We start from the raw sequence: 24,582 nt of genomic DNA on the forward strand, positions 1-24,582 counted from the left end.
GTGCGCGCGTATTTGCTGTCTGCGCTCCTATGGCAACGTAATAGATTATTCATCCCTGTGCATGTTACCACATTGGACATCAATCGCACGCTGGTTTACTGATCTGTCAAATGCCGGGACCGATCACGTGACGTGCGTTTTAGGCTTTGTAACTGCTGTTTCCAGAGTATACTTTGAAAGAGGGGTAGCCTACAGTCATTAAGGCGCTCATCAAACTGTTTTTCATTCAGACACGTCCGTCCATCTTCCCGCATCCAGCGTGCGTGTGCGAGCGTGCGCGCGCTTTGATTCTGCGCGCTCTGAATCGGTGTCTATGTTACAGGAGCCTACAGATGCAGTGGTGTATGCATATTTTTGCATCTGGTCTGGTGAGATAGGGTGCAACGCGAACGGCTTTACAGCTTACCACATCAGTTTGGACACAAGGGTGCAATGACTCGAGACGGCGTAGACAGCGACAAGGACACTCGGAGGAAAAGTGTCAAGATGAAGCATCTTCGTTCTCCCTCTTCCATAGGGAGCACTAAAGGTGTCAGCGAGGCCAAGAGCGGAGACGCGGAGACCGATGTGGGGAGACCCTTCAGAACCAACGTTAACGGCGACTGCCGAAGGTTTCGGGGCAGTCTGTCTTCCATCACCAGTCGGCATGCCCCAGACGCGGATCTGGCGGAGCAGAGGCAACTCATCACCGAAGGGGACGCGAGTCCCGAGGACGACGGTCCTCTGGAGCAACCCGGATCCGGAGAGAGCCAAGGCGCGCAGGGTGGTCATAGCGACGGGGCACAACAGGCGTCCTCTGAAGAACAGTCGAGTTTCATAAAGTTGGAGGGTATCGATCAGATCATGCCAGACGATGAGAGGTTGTATCCGGCGGGGTTTATGCACAAGCAATTTGGCGCGATGCTTCAGCCCGGGGTCAACAAGTTCTCACTCCGAATGTTCGGGAGCGAAAAGGCTGTGGAGCGCGAACAAGAACGGGTCAAATCCGCAGGCTTTTGGATCATTCACCCATACAGTGACTTCAGGTAATCCCCTGTCAACTGCATCTAGTAACTGGCTCTGTATATATGATCACACGTTTCCAATCAGCACTGATTTAATATCGACTTTGGCCTGCCATCAGGCCTCCAGCAAGGAGCTCTCCTAAATGAAATAGAATTTATTTTGTACTTTGCACAGTTCAGCCTTAATTACTAAAAATTGCCTATTTTTCTCTTAATTCATTGATGTTTGGTTCCATTTAGCTCTAATAGTTCAGATTAAAAAAAGATGAAGATATTTGTCTTTCTATGTCCTTGAGCTTGCTAAGGATATTAAAATTAGGCCCATGGTGCTCAGCCCAACCTCACCTGCTCATATTTACCCCTCTCCTATTTGCATGACATTGATAGCATCCTCTTCAGGAAGATATGATACAAGGGCAAACAGTATCACCAACACTAGGACTCACAGCAGGTGCCTAGGAGTTTTTGTGATGGGCTGTGCTCTATCTGCACTAATCCGTCATTGATCATCATTGCTTGTCTTCTTAAAGGAACAGTCTGGGTTCAATACAAGTTAAGCTCAATCGACAGCATTTGTAGCATACTGTTGATAACCACAAAAATTGATTTCAACTCGTCCCTTCTTTTCTTTAAAAAAAGCATAAATCTGGGTTCCAGTGAGGCACTCACAATGGAAGTGAATGGGGCCAATCCGTAAACGTTAAAATGCTCAATATGTAAACAATATGCATGTTAACATGATTTTAGTGTGATACCATCACTTACTAACCTCTTCTGTGTAAAGTTATATCTAATTTTACAACTTCGTTGCCATTAAAAGGACCACATTTACATGCACTTAAGAAAGCGGTATGTTCCAGGGTTTTTGCAGAAAGCGGCGTTCTCACAGGTGTTTGAAGAGTGCGCATGTGCTTGAACAGACCGGATAACAAACATCATCGGATGGAGCCCTACAACAAGTCAACAAAACATTTCTGGAAGTACAGTGGAAAAAGTGCATTAACTATAAACTATACCCATTTATAAACACCACTGTAAAATATTGACGGTTCCTCACGTTCGCATATAGGCTCATACATTGGGGGATTCCTGGAGATTTAGGTAAGATGTACAACTGCAGAGCTGCGGGTCGCAATAAAAAGTCAAGGAAACAAACACAGCAACAACTCTGGAATATCTAGGAATAAAGCAAAGCAACAGAGAATGAAATAGTGAAGTCTTCCTCGGATACCATGTTTGTTATTTACAGAACTGCTTACTGACCGAGCCGCATGGAGGAAATTATATGGTGCTTATACAGTGCATGTAAACCAGAACACTGATTTTTCACAATAACCCGCTTTCTTACAATAAGCAATGTTCTTTCTGGTGTTCATGTAAACGTAGTTGATAAGTCGTAAACCCTAATGACCGTAAAAACGATGATTAAAACGTCTTAACTCAATTAATACCCGTGTTTTAACAGAAGAATGAATGTAAGTGCTTTTATAAAATTGTAAGCTTCATATTTCTGCCTTTAAACCCTCCAAAAATTGGCCCCATTCACTTCCATTGTAAGTGCCTCATTGTAACCTCAATTTTTACTGTTTTTAAAGAAAAGTCCAAATAATTTTTTTTGTAATCAACAGTATGCCAAAAATACAGTTGATTAAGCTTAACTTGTATTGAACCCGAAATATTCCTTTAAAGTTTACTGATTGTGTCAAACTAACTGTTCCATATATTGGCAGGAAATCATAACAAACCAATGACCGCTGTGCCAAGCTTGGACGTGAACTGTCCCTAATCTCTCCCCCCACTTTACTGCATTGAAATATATCACATCATATTCAGTGGATAGATTTGCATTATTCTCATGCAACACTGCTGTGCAGTGTTTTTCTAATATTACTAAACCCACTCAAATAGAGCGCTCGCCGTTTTAAATTGGCAGGGAAATAGGGTGATCAAGTGGGTTAACATGACGTCGGGCATTATTGGGAGCAAACAGCAGAGAGGATTATAACAACACAATTTATTTAATGTAACTTGGGTTGGTGTGGATAAACAGTGCGAGTTGGAGGGGGCAGTGCTCACAGTCAGTTAGATGAAATGCAGCACATAGCCTTCCTACAGTTAGCATGACAGGCGATATCTAAGCCGTGCAGTTATGCGCTCTTACTGAGCAATTGCCACATTGTTTTGGATATCAGTTGAAATGAAAAGTGTGAGACCAGGGCCATGCTAGTGGTGACAGAGTTGGATCGGTCAGTAAAAGTTCAGCTCAATCAACAGCATTTGTGGCATAATGTTGATTACCACAAAAATTAATTTATACTTTAGTTTAAATTTAGGCTGTCCTTTTCTTAAAAAAAAAAAAAAAAAAAAAAAAAAGATAGACCACCCTAAAATTCTGCCATTGGTTGAGCCAAGGTTTCTGTACTGGCATGCCCAAACAAACATAGCGATGTTTTGTTAGCGCTGCAGAACCATCATGTTTTAATTTTTGGGTACATAAACCTACACTGAATTTTTTTAGTTTTATTTTTATAAAATGTGCTTTATGTGGTAACATCTAAGTAAACTGGTTAGATTCAAGTAAGAAATTGTATTTAACATTCCTGAATAAACTTGAATACATTAGGATACACCAAAAAAAAAAAAAGTAAGGTTGAAAAAACTCTTTAAGGTAAAAATTGCATGTTAGCACATTTTACATTATACACAAGGCTTACTTATAGTTGTCTCGGCATATTAATCTGGGATAGGAGAAAGTATTTCAATATCGAAAAATTTACAAACTTCATCTTGAAGCATATGCAATCTTAATTCAATAGCATGGCCAACAATAGTGACCTCAAAAATCTATCCAAAATACATCATTCATTCATCTTACGCTACAGTCTTGCCTTTATTTACGAGATAATTAATTTTATTTCAAGAGGGAACATCTAGACCGGTTGAGTACCAAATGACCGCAACAGCAGGGGATGTGTGTTCATGCATAAAGCAGGTTTGTAATTATTCACCTGTCACAAGAGGCAGCATCCTTCTCATTTAATTGTATGCTCGGTTGTCTGGCATTTTCAGGTGTCATTTTCACATTTGCCCTTGTCTCCCTCCTCTTGCACTTGCTACATCCTTGTCTCTTCCCCATGCTCTCTAACCTTCCTCCCCTAACACTGTTAGGGAAGGGGGTGGGCAATGCACGGGAGCTCCATTTGCTGATTGCATCACCTGGTTAATACAGAAAAATATTACATTATACAGAGCCTCTATCTACATTCTAACACTCTCTTCTCATTAAGAGGAGGATGGAAGGTTAGGAACAGTGTTCAAGGGGTTCTGGATTAAGGAAGCAAAGAGACATGCTTTTTTAAAATGAATTACCACAGAGCAGCTCTGCTTTGCAGTGCAGTTGGGAAGAGGAAATATAATGGTCTGCTAAACAATATGGTACATCACATTATTTCTATTTATTACATTCAGTGGAGAGTGAAAGTGCTGCTCTTACTCTCACAGAGCTAAAAATTCTCTCCTCCACACAGACCAACGGACGTGTAAACTCACATTTTAGACTTTTTAATTAAATGGTAACATTTTTCAATAAGGTTCGATACGCTAACATTAGTTTTTTTATGTGGCATCATGAATTAACAACTTTTATAGCATTTATAAATGTTGGTTAATGTTAATCTAAGTTATAAATATACTATTGTTCATTGTTAGCTCATATTAGTTCATGATGCATCAACTTATGTTAAAGGTGCAGTATGTAAGATTCAGAAACCCTTGTTATTAATGACACCTGTGGCCGTTAAGTGAATTGCAGCCAGCTACTTGTTGCTCGTGCCCGCGCTCATGCACACACTCCATAGGGACTTGATTGGGCGAGCATCCAAAACAATGGTGAAACGTACAAAGAGACAACATGATTCACCGGCATCATGCTGACATAGCATAATTAAAATGACACAGTTATGATTGTTTTACTACAAACATTGAGACTGTATATTATATTTGACTCTCCAGTGCTGGAACAGGGCTAAAACAAAGTGTGGATATAAGTCTGACTATGCGAGACTGTAGTTTGAAGTAATCACTTTTCTTTGCATGATACATTGACTGCGTTTATACGATGTTGGCGTTAGCTAGCTAGCCAGCTTTATCAATAGGTGTTAGCTAAATTTGGTGGATGATGACAGTAGCTGTTTATAAAATAGACTGTACATTATAAATATGTTGATACAATTCAGTATTGATGTGATTCCATCACAACTGTCATTTTGATATATTGATGTGCTGTTGTTTTATAATAATAGAATGTATATATTTTCTGTATAACCAAGTTATGTTACACTAATGAATGTGTCTTTTTGCATTATCTTGAACATTGTCTAGCATTCATTTCATGTGTTATTGTAGTTTACCTTGCTGAATAATTACAGATTAACATTGATTATGACAGTTACTGTGCAGGCAAGATCAAGTTAGCTAAAATTACACAGATCAATACTTATGGCACTATATTTCACATGCTTTGCAGTTATGTAAGCTTACCTGTCCAATAAGAAGAACGCCAATTCAGAAAGAAGGTCCCTCCAGGAATCAAATGTCCTGCCGATGTTCACTCTAGTTTTCGCTCGACCACGATCACGTTCCCGCTTAGCCAGACTGGATTCAGTAGATACATTTTTATTTATTTTTTTGCCTTGTTTTTGGAGCTGGACGTTTGCTGGATTCCATCTCTAAGATAACGTTACCTAGTGTTGCAGTTTGTTGTCGCTGTTGAATAGCAGAAGAGAAGCTATTACTGTCTGAGGCAAGGCTCTTGGGAGCGCGCATAAACGTCACATCCTTTGGATTTTCCCGGCAAAATTGATCCGCTCCCTTCGCATGAAAATCAGTCTACAGCTTTAATAGACAACCTAGGAAGTCCGGGAAGGGCTCAAGCTGCGTTACAAGCAGTTCACACATTGGCAAAAAAAGGTGAATATTACATGAAAATTGTACACATTGCACCTTTAACGTATACAACTTTAAATGTAAAAAATATATTAATAAAATTAGAATTTAACATGGGCCAGTTTAATAAATGCTGTAAAAGAACTGTTCATTTTTAGTTCGAGACCTATTGCACTGTGAATTCGGTGACAGTAGATCAAACGTTCTGCTGCTGAAATCAGTGCTTACCAAAATTCAAACCATTGCCCCCAGTTGCAGAAGCTGGAATTGCTAATGAATATATATACAGTAGGACTGAATCAATCAGTCGAAGTTATCGGCAAAATTTTCGTTGTCGAATAGGCGTTTGATCCCATTTAACATAACATGATATCATATGAAACTCTTAGTATGGCATGCGAGAGCAGCACTGTAAGGAAGCGAGTCATGTAAATAAACAAACTCGGAAACTGGCATTTCTCCCTCGCGCACGTTTGCTGCAGTTAGATTTTAACGTGATGGCGACGTATAGAATCATAATATACTGTATGTGTCACAGTGCGTATCTTATCGTGAAGAAAGGGGTAAAGATGGATCGAAGTGAACAAAAAGGTGAGAGAGAAGTGTTAACCCATTATACACTGCAACAAAATATGTTTTGTTTTTTTTTGGGCTTGTTTCCAAGATAATATCTAAAACTCCTTTAAAACAACATGGATTTACATTAGGAGCTATACTACAGAAGAAAAATTTGAATACATTATTTAATATTTAAATAATTTAAAATATCTAAAAATCCTTTTACCTTTTACATTTACCTGAGAAGCAACATATAAGGTATTTAGACTTGCTTTCAGAGAATATATCTTGAATATGAGTATTTTTTTTCTTTACTGCACTGGCAGAAGTATGAACAAGTGAAAAAATACACTTATATTCAAGATGCATTCTCTGAAAGCAAGTCTAAATACCTTATATGTTACTTCTCAAGTAAATGTATCTTGTTTTAAGGTATTTTAAATAATTTTAAATGGAAAACAAGACAAAAAAATGTTTGATAACAATAAGACTTTTTTGAAGTGAGTTCCAAAATCCAAGATTTTTTTCCTTGTAATTCAGTGAATGTCATTTAGAGGTATTTTTAAAAGATGATTTTGTCCTCTTTATTGTTAGTAAGCACGTTTAATACAACCTTTTAAGTTGGAGCACAAGCTGAATAATCGGTTAAGAGCTAATGATTAATGATTGCAATAATCGCCCAAATAGTCAAATAATCATCCTAAAAATCGTTAGATTAGTCGATTATCAAAACGTTTTTTAGTCACTGCCCTAATGAACAGGTGTGAGTGTCAGTTTTCGGGTAAAATGACCACACTGTGGTGCAAAAAGTGAGTTGTATGTTTAGTTGTAAATGATTTAATACAGTCAACAGGAATGCATATTTTATTAACTAAACCCCCTAACCCAAACCCCAACTCTAAACCTTACCATCATTGAATAAAAATTTAATTTTAGAGCAAAAATCTCTGAGTCACGCTCAGCATTTTTTATGTGAACGTGATTATTTCCTGGTTTCCATGGGATCAGAACCCATGTTTCTGGGTTTGCTTGAGCAAAGCGCTATCAGATGCAACAGAGAGAAATATGTTAATGCCTGAATTGATGCAAAAATATATCTGATGGGGAATGCTGCTTGTCAGTAATTTGGTAGAACTGGGTCAATTTCAGGGTACATCACGGTCAGAAATTAAGGGGGGCTCAGAGCAAAAATTCCAGTGGAATTCAATATACGGGGGGCAAAAATGGCCTTGTCATAAATTTCTATTTTATCTGATTCTAAGGCTAGTTATACACATCACATATATGATTTGATGTTGATTTAATTGTATGGGTATGAGGCTAAATATTGAAATTTAGAACTTTTGTTAATGAATTTATTAAATTGAAGTATTTAAATAAAAGGATTACAAAGTGTGTTTTTTATATGTTTAGAAAGTAAATGCCCTCATAATAATAATAGTAATAATAATGCCCCAGAAAATAAAATCCATGGGTCAATTTTTGACCCTTTATGGAAAAGTTCATTTCTGATACTGGGGTACATAACAGAATGTTAACATATACAACCTTATTGCAAAGTCTTACCAATTAAATTGTGGACTATTACTTCACAAAATAGCCTATATTACTACAATAGATTTCTATGAAATGGAGTTTGCTCAGATTTTTATTTTTATTTTAGGGTAGCTGAACTCATTTACTTTACTTGCATGACTGTGGTGAGACAAAGCCACCCAAATGAACCATAGCAATGCTCTTGCATAAACCTTTTATTATGTACCCAATGCATTAGCGTTTTGCCGGCAACTCCAATGGCCAGAGTGACTGGTAGAACTCTGCAGAGCATCTGGCTCAGAGAGATGATGGCTGGATCTGGTGAGTAGAGGTGACACAGATTCCACAGAGAGATCATCACAATTGGTGAGATGGGGATTGGGAAAGACAATTAGGACTCATAACATGCTAAGCAGCAACAGATAGAGATGGAGAATGGAGAGTGTAATTTTGGCAGATTGTAACAGAAAGCTGATTATTGCAAAGGCTTTTGTTTGCATGAGATGCATTCTCTTTTCTGTCAATTATCAGTGGCTCTTGTTTGTCAGTTGATTTTTAACTTTAATAGGCTTGTTAAAGATACACACCTGTACAACTTAAAGGTGCACCCCGTAATTATTCCCTCATTAATAAAGTTTAACTCCTAAAGACATGAATTGTAATTTTGCAATATATGTATAAAATCATGACCACTCACATTAAAATGAAGTCTCCAGTCATATCAGTAATCTTATAAAAGCTGTTTTATTCTACATGGAGAGGGTCCACACATGGGGGCTGCCATGTTAGAATCACACGACCAGGCGAAAATTACTTGTTTAATCTCAGTAACCGTCCTGTTATTTGACACTTTCACTCATTGATTAAAGTAATCATGGCTGACTGTGAATACGAAATTTCTACAATGGCATCTGAAACTGAAAACTAATGATTTTAAATGATGCTGCATCCAGGCCACTGGGTGTCAATGTACATGCAAGTCCAACATGACACAAAGACAAAAGTCACTGAGTGTACCTTTAACTTGTGAAATTAATCTGATTCAAAATTCAAGGAGGCTCCATGAGAAACCAAGTAGGTTATTGATTTGAAAAACACTTTTCTGATTAAAGGTAATGCAATTTCTGGATTAAAGGTGGTGTAATTTTTATTAAAATACATTCTCCCATCCCAAATTAATATGCAGAGACAACAGTTTTTTTTTTTTTTTTTTACCTAATTTGGAATGCCCAATTCCCTATGTGCTTTTAAGTCCTCGTGGTTGCGTAGTGATTCACCTCAATCCGGGTGGTGGAGGACGAATCTCAGCTGCCTCTGCATCAGAGACCGCCAATCCATGCATCTTATCACGTGGCTTGTTGAGTGTGTTGCCATGGAGACATAGCGTGTGTGGAGGCTTCACGCCAACCACCGCGGCATCCAAGCTCAACTCACCATGCGCCCCACCCCACCGAGAATGAACATTATAGCGACCACGAGGAGGTTACCCCACGTGACTCTACCCTCCCTAGCAACCGGGCCAATTTGGTTGCTTAGGAGACCTGGCTGGAGTCACTTAGCATGCCCTGGGATTTGAGCTAGCAAACTCCAGGGGTGGTAGCCAGCGTATTTTACCACTGAGCTAGCAGGTTGATTTCACTCAAAATTGTAAACAATGCGGCTCTATCAAAACATTGCTTTGTTTATTTAAATATCGCCCTAGTTCAACAAGGCCGTATATTCTGCTGCTGAAATCGGTCTGTGCTTATTTAAATTCAAACAACTGCCCCCAGCTGTTGCTGGACGTGCTGTTGAGGTGAAATGTCCACAGGGTGGTGCCAAAAGCAAGTTGTATTTTTAGTTGTGAATTACATCATACAGTCACACAGAAATGCATATTTTATGAACTCTACCCCCTAACCCAAACCCTAAACCTAATTGTCAGTGGAGTAAAAATTTAATTTTAGAGCAAAAAGGCAACCTCCAAATCATGCTCACCATTGTTTTTGTGAACATGATTACTTCCTGGTTTCAATGGGACCACAACCCATGTCTTGAAGATTGTGTGAACAATGTGAATCAGTAGTGCCACATGGAAATATGCATGTGTTTGAATTGGTTTCAAATGTCTAATGGGGGATGGCACTTGTTAGTAATTCTGCAGTACGGGGTTGCATGTCAGTTTCCCGTGTGATCATGTCTGATTAGCCCAACATAGCGACGTCAGCTTAACCAATGGTGTGAGTTTGGGGCAGTGTTATCTATTTGGCCGACCAATGGCAGATGGGGGAATGTTTGGGTAACCGGTTCGAAAACAGTCAATATGTTTTGCACACTTCATTACACACTTCAAGCAATACTAGCCTGTCAAACATTACAGTATCAGTAGCATGATTAAGAAGTTATTACATTGCTTGCAGATGACATTTAAGAGTGCCTCTTGCGGTATGTGGTTGTTTAAATTGTATCCTTTTATGCTGTGTCACTTGTTTACAAATGAGGTTATGATTGAGGAGAGAATCATATCTAATAAGACTGTACTGACAGACAGTCAAAGTTTGATGGGATAGATATTGGATATTCCCAATACACCTAGCGCTCTAGTAACAGTGTGGTTTCAAAGCTGAATGTAGTATATACATACAGTATATATTTGCTGTGTAAAGGCTAATATTCACATCCTGAGATTAAGTGAATCAAGAAAATATGATGATTTGATCTGATATGATGACATTAAAAACTAATTGATATTAAATACAGCATTGGTTCTTACACAAGTTACTGGAGAAACAAGGATGTGTGTGTGTATGAGAAAGAGAGAGAAAGAGAGACTGAGCGTGTGATTACCTGCATCTGTTGCTGTGATGAACAGTAATGCTGCAGCTATTAGTTTAACTCTATTCCTCAACTGTAGTGTAATAGTAATCTGCTCTGATTGTGGAGTGATGCTGCCATAGGTGTTATCTGAATTATCCTACAAGTATTTCACTCACGTTCAAGTGTTTTGTTGTCGGGAAGAAAAAATGGTGGACAGCAGTTTCATTCTTGTATTTCTCTGTGAACTCTTATTTGAAATTGAAAGTTTACGTCTTCTCGCAACTCAGAAACTTGAATCAGGTAGGCGTCCTGAGCATGTTTGATTACTCCATCTGACACAACTCTCAGCTGTGATTGGCAGTAATGCTGAAGCTGTTAGTTTAACTCTATTTCTCAGCCATAGTGTAGTAATTTGAGCGATCATGGAATGAGAGACAATTCCAGATGACTTCAAAGAAATTGGTGCACAGATTGACAACACAGTTTGTCAATGCCAGCTCAACTCACTCATAGCACACACAAAACGGTCTTTTGTTGCTAACTGCTTCCTCAAATCTTTAATGTCACACACTGAAAAAAATTATTTTGTGGTGAAGTAAATATAGCAGAAAAGATTAAGTTTAATGTTCTAGCTTATAAGTAAATATTATTTATGATTGTTTATTTTTACAATGCATCTTCATGTATGAATCCTAAAGGAGAAAGCCTAATTTGAGTAAATTTCACAGGTAAATAAAATAAGTAACATTTACTTAACTTTTAGAAGCTGGTGTTCCCAGCATGCACCGGGCTTGAATAATTAATAAGCTTGCATAGTTTCACTGTTTGCAAGTCGATTTACACCAATTTTATTGTTGATTTTGTTGTTATGTTTGGTAACTTCTTGTTTTTTGAAGTCAGTGTTTCATTTTTTACACAAAATTATTTGTCAGTTGTTTTAAAAAAAATTATCTGTTGATTGTTACCGTCATCGTGTTTTATGCACCAAGTGTTAAGGTCGGCATGCACAGCTCTGGATCTTGTTTCTACCACCATTTAAGAAAGATAATGTTGTTTAATAGACTTCAAAGCATGGAATAAGCATCCCTGTTCCGTGTTGCATGTGGTACATGATTAAGTATGTTAAAAAAAGCATTGAAATGCCAGTACACTTTTAAAAGCATAGCTTAATTCAGCGCTACATTGCTTGAATAAAATGTACAAAGTAAAATTAGCTTGAAACAGAGTATTGCAAAGTAAACTCTACTTGGGAAGTTCTAATTAAAGCCATGAAGAATTGTGTGTAGCCTTTACCTCTGTTAAATTTACTAAATATTTCTGCATGCAAATTGTTTCCTAGGTTTTTTGATGTAAACCTCACTCCAAATTTTTTTCAGTGCAGTGATAAATGAAAATTCACACATCTAGCTGTTCTTACTGCACTATTCTTACACAATAGTTTGGAATGCCACGAACACTAGCAAAATGATACAAACACTAAAGCGTACCAGTGCCGATGGTCTGAGCTATCAACTCTTTTTAAATGTCTCTCGTCCAATCAGATTCGAGGACCGGAACTAACTGTTGTATAATATTTAGTATTTCTTTTTGTTTGTTTAGGTTTTAAATACATATCAATACATGTCATACATGACCTAGTTCTTGCGTAAGTGAACAAATTGCAGATGCTGCATAACTTTTTCTTTTGCTTACTGACTGCTTTGACCACTAGAGCATCTGCAAATCCTTTATAATCTGAAAACTGTCTGGGAATAATTTGGCAGATTTAGTGACACTTCATATAGATGGTTTGTTCTTGTTTAACCTCTCCCAAAGCTTATTTCAAGCTATATAAAAGAGAGGACTGAAATGCGGAGGTGTTCAGTAAACCCAGATATTATATTACATTAATAACTAGGTATTTAGCATGTAATTACTTGATTATAGTATTATCTTGCCAGTAAGGTCAAGTCATTTTTTATTTGTATAGCGCTTTTCACAACACACATTGTTTCTAAGCAGCTTTACAGAAAATCATGCTTTAACAGAAAATTAAACTGTAATATCTATAAAGTCTGAGAGTCATCATTGTGTAGTTTGATTATATATGATTGTAAATTGTGTATAAAAATAAATAATTAAATCATAATTGTATTTAGACCCCTTGTGAGCATGCCGAAGGCGACTGTGGCATGGAACATGAAACTCCATAAGATGTTGGTTAATGGAGAAAAATTGTGCTCATTGTGGGGGCCAGATCCCCTCTGGCTAACCAGCATGAATATAATGCCAATATTAGTTATTTATGTCATGGTTTAAAATGAGTAAATTGAGTAAGTGGCCAGTGTTTATACAAAGATTTTTTCAGTAAGGTAGTATATAACATTAGGCTTATTCTAATACTTAATTTCTGTTCTAAATTGCTATTCTGCTACCTGATGTGTGTAAGGCCCATAACCACAACAACACAAACAGCTTTGACACATTATGCAATCCCAGTATCACTTAAGGTTACTATTAGTAATCCTCATTATCAGTGGTCATAAAAGTATGAACAGCCATAAATGCGTAAAATGTATGGTCATTCATGCCATTATGTCTGATAATAGTGGTAATTATTAACAGTAACCTTCAGTAATTATACTGACCATCGTGTTTTTGCTGAAGAAAAAACGTGATTGTGAGCTGAGTACTTACTGTACATTACTTTAAGCACAATTAAAGGGCGTAAATTTAGATTTAAGTCTAAAAACACTTTACTGCCCTCTTAAATGTTTTTTGATTGCCCAGATAAATGTGGAATATAAAAAAAGTCTCTGTTTTCAGTTTTCTGACCTAAACTTATTATTGACAAAATGTGTAGTTACTATATTTTGCAGTTTACCATAAATTTGTATATATTAACATTAGTTAACACAGTAGTTAACATTAACTAACAATGAACAATACTTTTAGAGCACCTATAGCTACATATTTAACATTAAAAGTTGTATATGTTGTTAAAATTAGTGAATGTATTCATTAACTAGCTAGCAATTAATTATTTTTTTTAATTATTATTATTATTATTATTATTGATTTTCATTTTTAGATCATAATACCGAATGCATTAACCAATGTTAACATATAGAAACTTATAGTAAAGTTTAACCATCGTACACAATGTATTTTTATTGTTGATGGGGTCAAATAACACCTAATTCCACTGGAAAACTCTGAGCATCACATGCTGTCTTTGTAATCCAAACTGGGCTAGACGGTATATCAGTTGATTTCTGCTTAATTACAAAGCAGCGATGGACTGGAATTTATTAATCAACCAGATTTATTTAAAACCAATCATGTTTCTACCATTGTGCAAGTGATATAAGACCATAATTTGTAATCTATATCAAATCATGTCAAAAAATATTAGCACAGGGGAAAAGAGCCAGGCAAATATTGTAAAAAAAATAAAGCATGAAATATTAAAAGCATCATGGAACCAGAAATGGCTGCTACTTAAGATCTCATTTTGGCATGTCTGGGCCAGTGGGGTAATTAATGCTGCATTCAGCAATTATGACGGTTTGTTTTTGTGTAAATGTTTCACCCAGCAGATCTTTTATTGATGAAATTGCAGTGTTACCAGAGGTCTCCTGGATGTCTTCGAGGCCCTTTCATTTACATACATGCGACACTTCCAGTTACCAAACAGGGAACTCATCCATAAACGAGAAGTAATAGCCCAATCAGGCTGCCATTCCCAGCATCAGTCAGGGTTTCAACTCATGAAGCTTTTTCATCCTTTAGATTAATGTTTTTGATTACTGACATCATAATCAGTGGCGCCTCTAGGAATTTTTTTATTGGGTAGTCAGAGGGGGTAAAAGACAGCAAAAGTCTTAGGGTGGCACATCAAAAAGTATATGTACAGTATATGTACATGTATATGTGTATATATACAGTATGGGCTCTAATTTCGTGAGCGCGCAAAGCACTGTCCTACGCACTATGACCGTGCGCAACGTCCAATTATCCAATTTTTGTGAGAGCGCAAAGTGCAAGTGAGCATGGGTGGAAGTGTTTGCACTATCTGTGGGTGTATACGTGCAAACTGTGGGTGTATTGTATGATAATGAAGTGGCGCAAAGCACAGATTGCTATTTTCCTGAGAAATAGGTCATTGAGCTAAGATGTCTCAAAAGCAGGTCATATCTCAGTACAAAATCCAAATTCAGTTCCTGCATTTACAGTTTGGAGATTCTACCAGCAAAATAGAGATTTTTGTTAAACTATCTTTAGGTCATGGTAAATTTTTTCAATTATTATGATTATTATGTTTATATTTACAATTGTATTCATGATCTAATTTATATTGGTGTTTTTCCACCTGTTGTCGTAGAGTGATTTTCAAGTCACTGCAAAAGGGGTCAGAGGAAGAAGCGGGAGAGAGTAAAATGTTTCTTTTCACAACTTCGTTATTTTGATCATATTTTCATTTCGTTTGAAGTGTGATTTGAATTTAGAAATAGTTTTGGTTTAATTTTATTTTATTTTTTTTATCAAAATTGACCGGTAGGAGTGAAGTGTGTTCCAATGCAAACACTGTTAATACTAGCCATGATTTGTGTCAGTACTAATACATACATTCTCTATAATTTAATGGAGCGTAAATCCAAATCTTGACGAGAACCACATTTCCCATGCGCATAAAAGGAGCGGGTCACTGTCATACAAATATGCCTGACATTCAAGAAGGACGCAGTTTATGCACAAAAGAACAAGTCCATATTTCTATTCTTCTTATTAATTGCATACAGTCCATTTACACTACCAACTTCTTATGAATGTGCTGTCATTGTTTATATCACTGGTGCTTGAGGGAATGGACTATATAATAGGACGCAGACGTGCCGGAGAAGAACCTACGAATTAAATTGCACATGAGCCAATTAGCACCTTGCACGAAAATACCTAAACTTCCCCTGGCCATGCCAATGCACATTGCATGTATGACTTATGGCATTGTGCTGCACTTAGCGCTTACACTCTTAAAACAGGGCCCTGTATGTGTGTGTGTGTGTGTGTGCGTCTCAAAGGATCATATAATGCCAAGTTAAATTAACTCAAGTTCATATAGTACGGGTATTTAATTAACATTGAAAGATGTCCAGTTTCTAATGTTCCTTCCCACTAAAGTCCGAACAAACTTGCACTGTTACAGCAGTCAATATTTTTAATGCAACAATTCAGTTCAACATATTTGTATAGGTCCCTCAGATTAATGATAATAATAAAGGTGATGATGATGTAAAACTAGCTATACACCCTCCAGGTGGACCCAACCTTGGACGAATGGGAAACAAAAAAGTAGGAAAAGCTAATAATTCTATATAATAAATATATCTATCTGTATCTATCTATTTATCTATCTATCTATCTGTCTGTCTGTTGCATTATAAACTGTTCTTTTTGCATTGCATCAAATACACGTTGTCCTCAATGTTCTCTTAACACTTTGTCCATTTGATGTCCTCCAGGTTCTACTGGGATCTAATCATGCTCCTCTTGATGGTGGGCAACTTGATCATCATCCCTGTAGGCATCACCTTCTTTAAAGATGAACACACCCCTGCCTGGATAGTCTTTAACGTGGTCTCTGACACATTTTTCCTGGTGGACCTGGTTCTGAACTTCCGCACCGGGATCGTCAAGGAGGACAGCACTGAAATCATCCTGGACCCTCAGCAGATCAAAGTGAGATACCTTCGGAGCTGGTTTGCTGTGGATTTTATCTCTTCCATCCCTGTGGATTACATCTTCCTCATTGTAGAAACACGCATCGACTCAGACTTCTATAAGACAGCGCGAGCGTTGAGGATTGTACGTTTCACTAAAATACTCAGTCTGCTTAGGCTGCTAAGACTGTCCAGACTCATTAGATATATCCACCAATGGGAGGAGGTAAGCTGCGATTTTACAATAAACTTTTTTACACAAAAATTACAGTGTGTAAAAAAAGGTGACATGCAGTTGTTACCTTAAGGATCTATTTCTATTTGTTCTAACACTTAAATTACTTTTGTTGTTCTAACCTAATATAATCAGGTTGATTTAGTTATATTATATTATTTGTTTAAGGTTTTATGCACCTGTTAGTAAGGGGTGTAGCTGAAAAAGCTAAACATATTAATTAGGATGGGATGCCACCATACTTTTGGCCATGTTGCGTATCTACACTGGAAAATTAGTAGCCTGCAATTGTTACCTCAAGGGTCCATTTTTACCTGATCTAAGCCATAAAATTACTTTTGTTGTTGTAACCTAATTTTTCAGGTTGATTTAACATTTTAGACATGAATTAATGTTAATTTATTCCACATGGAGCACATTTTTCAGTTACTTAAACAGTCATAACCCTAACCCTGACCCCAACCCTAACCCTAATTCTGACTTTACTACCCCTAAAATCAGAGGGAGATGATCAGTTGATAAGAATGTTGTTCAAACCCTTAAAACTAAAATCTGCTTGGTTGATCGGATTATTTTTCTAGGATGAACAACATATCCAGGAACATTTCGCCAACATTGCATTTGGCAAAATTACAGTGACCAAAAATGAATAGAAAGAGACACATCACCTTTACACTTAGCTCTTAATGTTTCTTACCTTCTGTATGTATTGAGTCTCAAATCTGAAATTCACAATTGCTTTTTGTTTCAGTTTGATTGTAACTTTAGCTCTGCAAAAGAATAGCATGCATGCTTCTAAATCAAGCAGCAATTATCCACAATTGCAGGCAGCAATATGTTACTTGACCTAACCATAGTTTATCCATGGCAAAGTTAAAAGCATACACCATGACCCCTTAAATGCTTCGATCAGTCAGCACTATCAGACCACAACCTTGTGAGTTAAAGGAAATCTATTGGAGTCCTTTAATTACTGATCTTTGTGAACACCCCCTTTTTGTCCACTGGGGGGTGGTGCATCAGTGCCATTATGGATCATGGGTAACATCAACTTCTCTTTTCGTGTGTCACTGATCTCCTAGGATCTATTAGTTGCATTAGCAGAAGCGACATGCAGTACATTATGCAATACCCAACAACCCGAGCATTTTGCTACTATAAACCAGCTTAAGAACAATGTGGCCTAGAACTGAGTGAGGATTAAACCTTAATTGTGACCCACGCGGCATATTCTAGTTCTGTCATCATTGTCGCGAGCACATCTTTGCCCTCTTTTCCATTTCCATAGATTTTTCACATGACCTATGACCTGGCTAGTGCCATGGTGCGCATTGTGAATCTGATTGGAATGATGCTGTTGCTGTGCCACTGGGACGGCTGCTTACAGTTCCTGGTACCAATGCTGCAGGACTTTCCCTCCGACTGCTGGGTGTCCAAAAACAAAATGGTGGTAAGTGCGGAGGGCAGACCCATGTCTATTTTCAAACTTATTTTCCTCCAGCAGAGCTCGCTATGGTTTATTAATCCCAACACCCATATTTTTAGGCTGAAAAACTGAAAACATAAAAGCAGGAGAAGAAAATAGATTTTGACTGTTGGAAATCAGAATAAAATAGCCTGTATGGAACATTCTGAATTAATATTTGTCATTTTCCACAAACAGGGTACAAATTAGGACCTGAAACTCTTAAGATAGACATAGTGCAATGAATATAACAGAGCGCAGGTGTCTTATGAAATTTTTTAACAGCTGAAGTTCTTTTTAAAGGTAATTACGGACGTTTTTTCCTCATTTAAAAAGTTTTACTTCTAAAGAAATGAATAGTAATTTTGAAACTATGAATAAAAACATTACCATTCACATGAGATGAAGACTCATATCAGTAAAATTATAAAAGCTGTTTTATTACTACATGGGGAGGGTCCCGCCATGTTAAAATCACATGACCAGCCATGTGACCATGGTATAGACCAGGGTATTTGGACTTTGGTAATGTGTTTTGCTGTCCCCATCTGCATATCGCGGCCCCCTTCGGCATATCGCAGCACCATTTCGCGGCCTCCTTCATCATATTGTGGCACATTTTGGCATATCGCTGCCCCATTTCGCGGCCGGCCTGCCGGGAAAAGTCCTGGTTCTCCCAATGGCCAATCCACCTCTGATTCTGGCTGACCGTGAATAGTGAACTTCTACAATGGCATCGTAACTAAAAACTATTGTATTTTAATGATGCTGCATCCATACCCCTAGGTGTCAGTGTAAGTCCAAGATGACATATTCAAAAATGTACTGAGTGACAGTTAACACTACAATTTGTGTAAAAATTTAGAAAATGGAAAGAGATTATTCTCTCATCTTCTCGTCATGCTGTAGAAAGAGTTCGAATGATGATACTTTTTGAGTGTCACACCTTTTTAAAATCATTTGGTAATTTCAACAGATTATGTCATAGTTAAGATTGGAATTGTTGAATACAGTCAAGAAAGTAAAGACCTCTTTAAAATTTTAAAGGGAAAATACAGACATTTGATATGTTTAGAAGTAACTACTACTTCTAGGTTATTATGTTATTGTTAGGTTATTACATGTATTAGGTTATTATAAGGTTATTATATGTAGCCTAAACTCAAACACATGTATTGAGACAAATTTTATACAAAGAATGTTGCCACAATTCTTCCAGCCTAATTCATTTAATAGAAAATAGCGATTCTTATTCAAATATTTTACAATATTTTATTTGATCATTGTTGTGCTCCCATGAAGAACAATTCTGTTAACCTTTCCTTTCATTTTTATTGCCAGGAGAATATAACATATGACACATATGAATTAATGAATTCACATTTGATAATACTCTTTAATAATAGAAAACATGGGCTAGCCTATCGGCACATTAAAAGAAAGCACAGGTTTAGAGTCTTGACAGTTTTTGGAAGTTAATTTATATATATATATATATATATATGCTGACTAATGATGCTCACTCATAATGTCTGTGTATATTTATAAAAATAATCACAAATGATAATTCTCTCTAATGAAATGTGAATGAATAAATAGAAACAAATCATTTCTATTCGGACTTCCGCCGGAAACATGGCTTGGAGTTAACAGCGTGACTCATTACTAAACAAAACCTCAGAAAAAGGTTTAAAAAGATCCTCAAGAGTAATTTGTTGTTGCCGTCAAAAGACATAAAACAAATGCCTAAAGATGGTATGAATTTAAGATCAGGTACAATTGTTTGACAGATTGAAATGAAGTCAAACTGTCAGGATCAGCGAAGTCAACATATTAGAGGAAAGATGGACGAACAAACACAAGATTTCTTCGGAAAAATAATGGCACAACTAAGCGAATTCAGAAATGAGGTGAAAGAATTCAGATCAGAGATCAAACAGTCAATGCAGGACTTAAGTCGGGAAGTGAAAGACCTCAAGTCAGAGTTAAAAAAACTTAGCTATGAGTGTCACGATGGCCGAGAAAAGATTGAACACTTGTGAAGAGAAAAGAGAAACAGTACAAGAAATGACTCTCTTCCTAATGAAGAAAATGAAAGACGCCGAGACTACAATAGACTATTTAGAAAGTAAATCCAGACAAAATAATATAAGAATACACAACTTGAAAGAGGGTACTGAGGGTAAAGACTTGCCTGGATTTATCGGAGGACTGCTAGAAGGAACATTCGGAATACAGCTAGAAACGCTGAAAATAACGAAAGTTCATTGTGGACCTGTCAAACATAACATGCAGAGTCCTCGCCCTCGGTCAGTTGTTGTAAGGTTTCTTAAATGGGAAATTAAAATGAAGATCCTGAGAATGGCATGGGAGAAAAAGGAGGTAAAAGTTGGTGATTCAAGGATATACTTCGATCATGATTACACCATAAAGTCCAAAACGAAAGACGTCTTCTCCAACCAATATGCAAAGCACCTCATCAAAAGAATGTGAGGTCTAACATCATCTACCTGGCCAAACTGAAGATATTCAGGAAAGACAGGATGGACATGTTTGATGATCCATGGAGTGCAAGTCGAGCACAGGGCTTTACGGTTCCAGAATCACTTGGAAAAGAGATTACGCAAAATGGATAACTGGTTAACTCAAAGATTGAGGGGAGAACAGTGACGCAGGACCAAGGAATGGGAAAATATGCAGATGAGCTTGACTGATGAAGAGAAAGAGTTGCATAAAATAGTTGGACAGATTTGGTTATAGTAACTTGGACAGTAGACTTACACTACATCAGTAAGGTATGACCTTGATCACGGACTTATTCTTGAACCTAGTTTTTTTTTTTTTTTTTTACTGAATTAAATTTGAGTATACAGTCTGGAATTTATGAGGATTATTTGTGGATTATAATAATTATTAACACTGACTTACTTGATGTCACATTATTTTGGTAAACTTCTTAAATATTTAACTTTTTTTTCACACCTGTAATCAAGAATTGAATGGAACAATGTTCAAATGAGATTATAAACAATGTGTATTGATGAGAAATTATATTGTCATAGATACAGTATATTTGAATGTATAAATATCAATAATTACCTTCTTTCCCTTAAATATCTTAAATACCTTAAGCAAATAATTAATTTAATTATGGGTCAAACAAAAATAAAAAAATATAATAGAGGTTTTGGGTTACGAGCAGTATCATATTTAAAATAACTTTTTCTTGATACTGTCTAATTAAATAGCAATAAAGGCCTAGTGTTACACACCAGGCCCATGTTCCATGCAATGAAGAAAGCATGGAAAACCACAAACAGCTGCCAGCAGAGTAAGGTAGCAATAATGGAAGTCTGTTTTAATGTTTGTGTAATTTTATTTTTTCTTTATGAATACAGAATGCTATTTGTGAGTTATAATATGAAAAAGTTTAAATACAAGGTATTAGAAATTGGTTTAGACATGAATAATAGAAATAAGCAGGTTAAGAAAAATGTAACTGAGGAATATAAATTACAAAAAGAAACATATCTGATAAAAATTTATGTTTTATCTTTAAATGTAAATGGACTGAACAATACAATAAAAAGAAAAAGATAGCTTAACTTAAAAAAGAGCAAGGAGATATTATCTTCCTACAGGAAACACATAGATTAGAGAAAGAGCACTGTAAATTAGGTAAATTATCTTCAATGGAAATAGTGTATTTGTTACATCGCACATCTAAGAGGGGAGTAGCAATCATGATTAAAAAACAAATAGGCTTTCAAGTAATAAAGACCCATACTGATAAAGAGGGAAGGTTTATTCTAGTAAAAGGCAAGATAGAAGATAAAGAATTATCCTTACTAAACATATACAATCCACCAGAACAAGGTCCAGAATTTATAAATAAATTGCTAAGATTAATTGTATTAGAAGCATCTGGACTGACCATAATAGGAGGGGATTTTAACTTGGTAATGAATTCAAAACTTGATTGCCAGTGTAATTTAAAACATAAGGGAGAAAAAATAGCTTGACAAATGAGACGAGCAAATCATGAATTTTGCCTTGTAGATGTATGGAGCAAACTACAGCCATTGGATAGATATTTCATATTCTACTTGAGTGTACATGACTAATATTCCAGATTGGACTACTTCTTCATGCTTGAGTATGAATTAGGAAGTGTTACGAAATGCGAAATTCAACCTTCTGAAGTGTCAGACCACTGTCTATTAAATATAGAAGTAAATATAGGAATGGAAAGAAGAAAATCGTTGTGGAGATTTAATAATTCATTATTAGATGGCAGAGATACTGGGGAAGTAAGCCCCATTATGATTTGCGAAGGGGCTAAGTCCTAAAATTATAGCAATTACACCATATAAAATGAAACAGAGAGATAAATAAACAATGCAAATAGAAAAAAATATTAGAGACAGAATTTAGACATAAGACAAGTGGAAACGAGACAATATTGAAAAGATTAAAAGAAGGAGCAAATTAGATCAATTATTATCTGAAAGAGTCTACAAAACCTTGATATTTACTAAACAAAAGAATGATGATAGTGGTCCAAAAGCCCAAAAGTTATTTGTATACAAATTAAGAAAACAAATAAAAAAGGCAACCATAGTAAGAGTTAAAAATGAGAATGGGGAAAATATTGTTAAAAAAGAGTTAGTGGCAGAGGAATTTGTTAATTATTATAAAACATTATATACACCGGAAAATGGAAGCCCAGATGGAAAGAAGTTTTTTTTTACAAAAAATGCATCTACCTGAAATGACAAGTGAACAAAATATAGAACTTAGAAAACCAATTACAGAAGAAGAATTAAAATTAGCCACAATGAATTTGAAAAATGGAAAATGTCTGGGTATTAATGGCTTTACAAATTAATATTATAAAGAGTTTATGCAAGATCTTATGTGAGTCTTTGTAAAGCCTTTAATTGGGCATTAGAAAATAATTAATATGCTTCCACCTGGAATTTCTCCATCATTACAATAATACGTAAGGAAGGAAAAAACCCAGAAGAATGCGCTTCATACAGACCAATATCTTTATTAAACACAGATCAAAAATATTTAATATCAATGATCGCTAGCAGATTGAACAAGGAAATAGCATATCTGATTAATCCAGACCAGTCAGGATACGTGACCAATAGGTTATTGAAAGATAAAGTGAGACGTACTTTAAATATTATAGAACACGCATGTAAAACTCAGGAACAAGTATTGTTATTGACTTTTGATGTGGAAAAAGCCTTTGATAGGCTTGCATGGCCATTTATTTTTGAAACGCGTTGAAAATTTGGCTTTCATGAAAAGTTTGTGGGTTGGTTAAAAATTATGTATAACAAACCAGAAGCAAGAATAAGAGTCAAATGTGTTTAATTTATATAGAGGGACTCGCCAGAGAGACCCATTGTCGCCCGTGTTCTTTATTTTATGTATGGAGCCTTTAGCTGAATTAATTAGTAGTAGTAAGCAAATAAAAGTAGTAGTTATAGATGAAGAACATAAGTTATCAATGTATGCTGACGATGTTATTTTATATGTGACAAATATAAGTCAATCTCTCACAGTAATAATGAATGATATTCGGCAATATAGTATAGTGTCAGGATATAAATTAAATGATTTTGGGCCCACCATTGGCCAGAGATTTAAAAAATACATTTAAATTCAAATGAGATAAAAAAATTTTTTTAAGTATTTAGGTATAAGTATACCACAAAATCAGAATTATACAAATATAATTATGGGGTACTAGAAAATCAACTTAAGGAAGATTTAAAACGATGGAGTTTAATTCCCCTGACCCTTACAAAACGAATAGAAACTATAAAAATTCATATTCTCTCTAGGTTTATTTTCTTTTTTCAAAATCTACCGGTTAGCATATTAAAAATGGGATAAACTATTTTGTAAATATATATGGGATAATAGGAAACCTAGAATTAGTCTTAAAATTCTTAAGTTATCAAAAAGGCTTGGAGGACTAGAATTCCCAAATGTAATAAATTACTATAAAGCTGCCCAAATTTGACCTAAATTTATTTGGATGAATGAAGAATCCACAGTGAAATGGAGGAAGATGGAAATTTATCAAATGGAGGAACCTACAAGTATATCTTTGTTCATACCCAAACAAAGACAGTATTAAATAATAGACATTAATAATAATTAATAGACAATATTTGTATTAATAGTACTTATAGAGTTTGGGTAGAAATAAGTTAAAAATAGTAAAATTAAGAAAGATATAGAGAAATTGCTAAAGATCCTGATTTCATGCCAAATATATTAGATAATAGATTTAAGTTTTGGGCAGACAGAGGTCTGAAAAGA

General features: G+C 36.1%; 1 protein-coding gene across 1 annotated transcript in view; it reads left to right on the forward strand.

Annotated features, from left to right (window-relative positions):
* Positions 1-309: 309 nt before the first annotated feature.
* LOC127436129 (potassium/sodium hyperpolarization-activated cyclic nucleotide-gated channel 3-like) overlaps positions 310-24,582 on the forward strand; it is a 44,448-nt gene continuing 20,175 nt past the window's right edge. Inside the window, exons 1-3 of the mRNA XM_051690075.1 lie at positions 310-1,025; positions 16,340-16,763; positions 18,061-18,222. Of these exons, the coding sequence (XP_051546035.1) occupies positions 433-1,025; positions 16,340-16,763; positions 18,061-18,222 (1,179 nt within the window). The 5' untranslated portion in view covers positions 310-432. The remainder of the gene's footprint in view (positions 1,026-16,339; positions 16,764-18,060; positions 18,223-24,582) is intronic.

This window comes from Myxocyprinus asiaticus, chromosome 46 (genome assembly GCF_019703515.2).
Source record: "Myxocyprinus asiaticus isolate MX2 ecotype Aquarium Trade chromosome 46, UBuf_Myxa_2, whole genome shotgun sequence".
NCBI lineage: Eukaryota > Metazoa > Chordata > Actinopteri > Cypriniformes > Catostomidae > Myxocyprinus > Myxocyprinus asiaticus.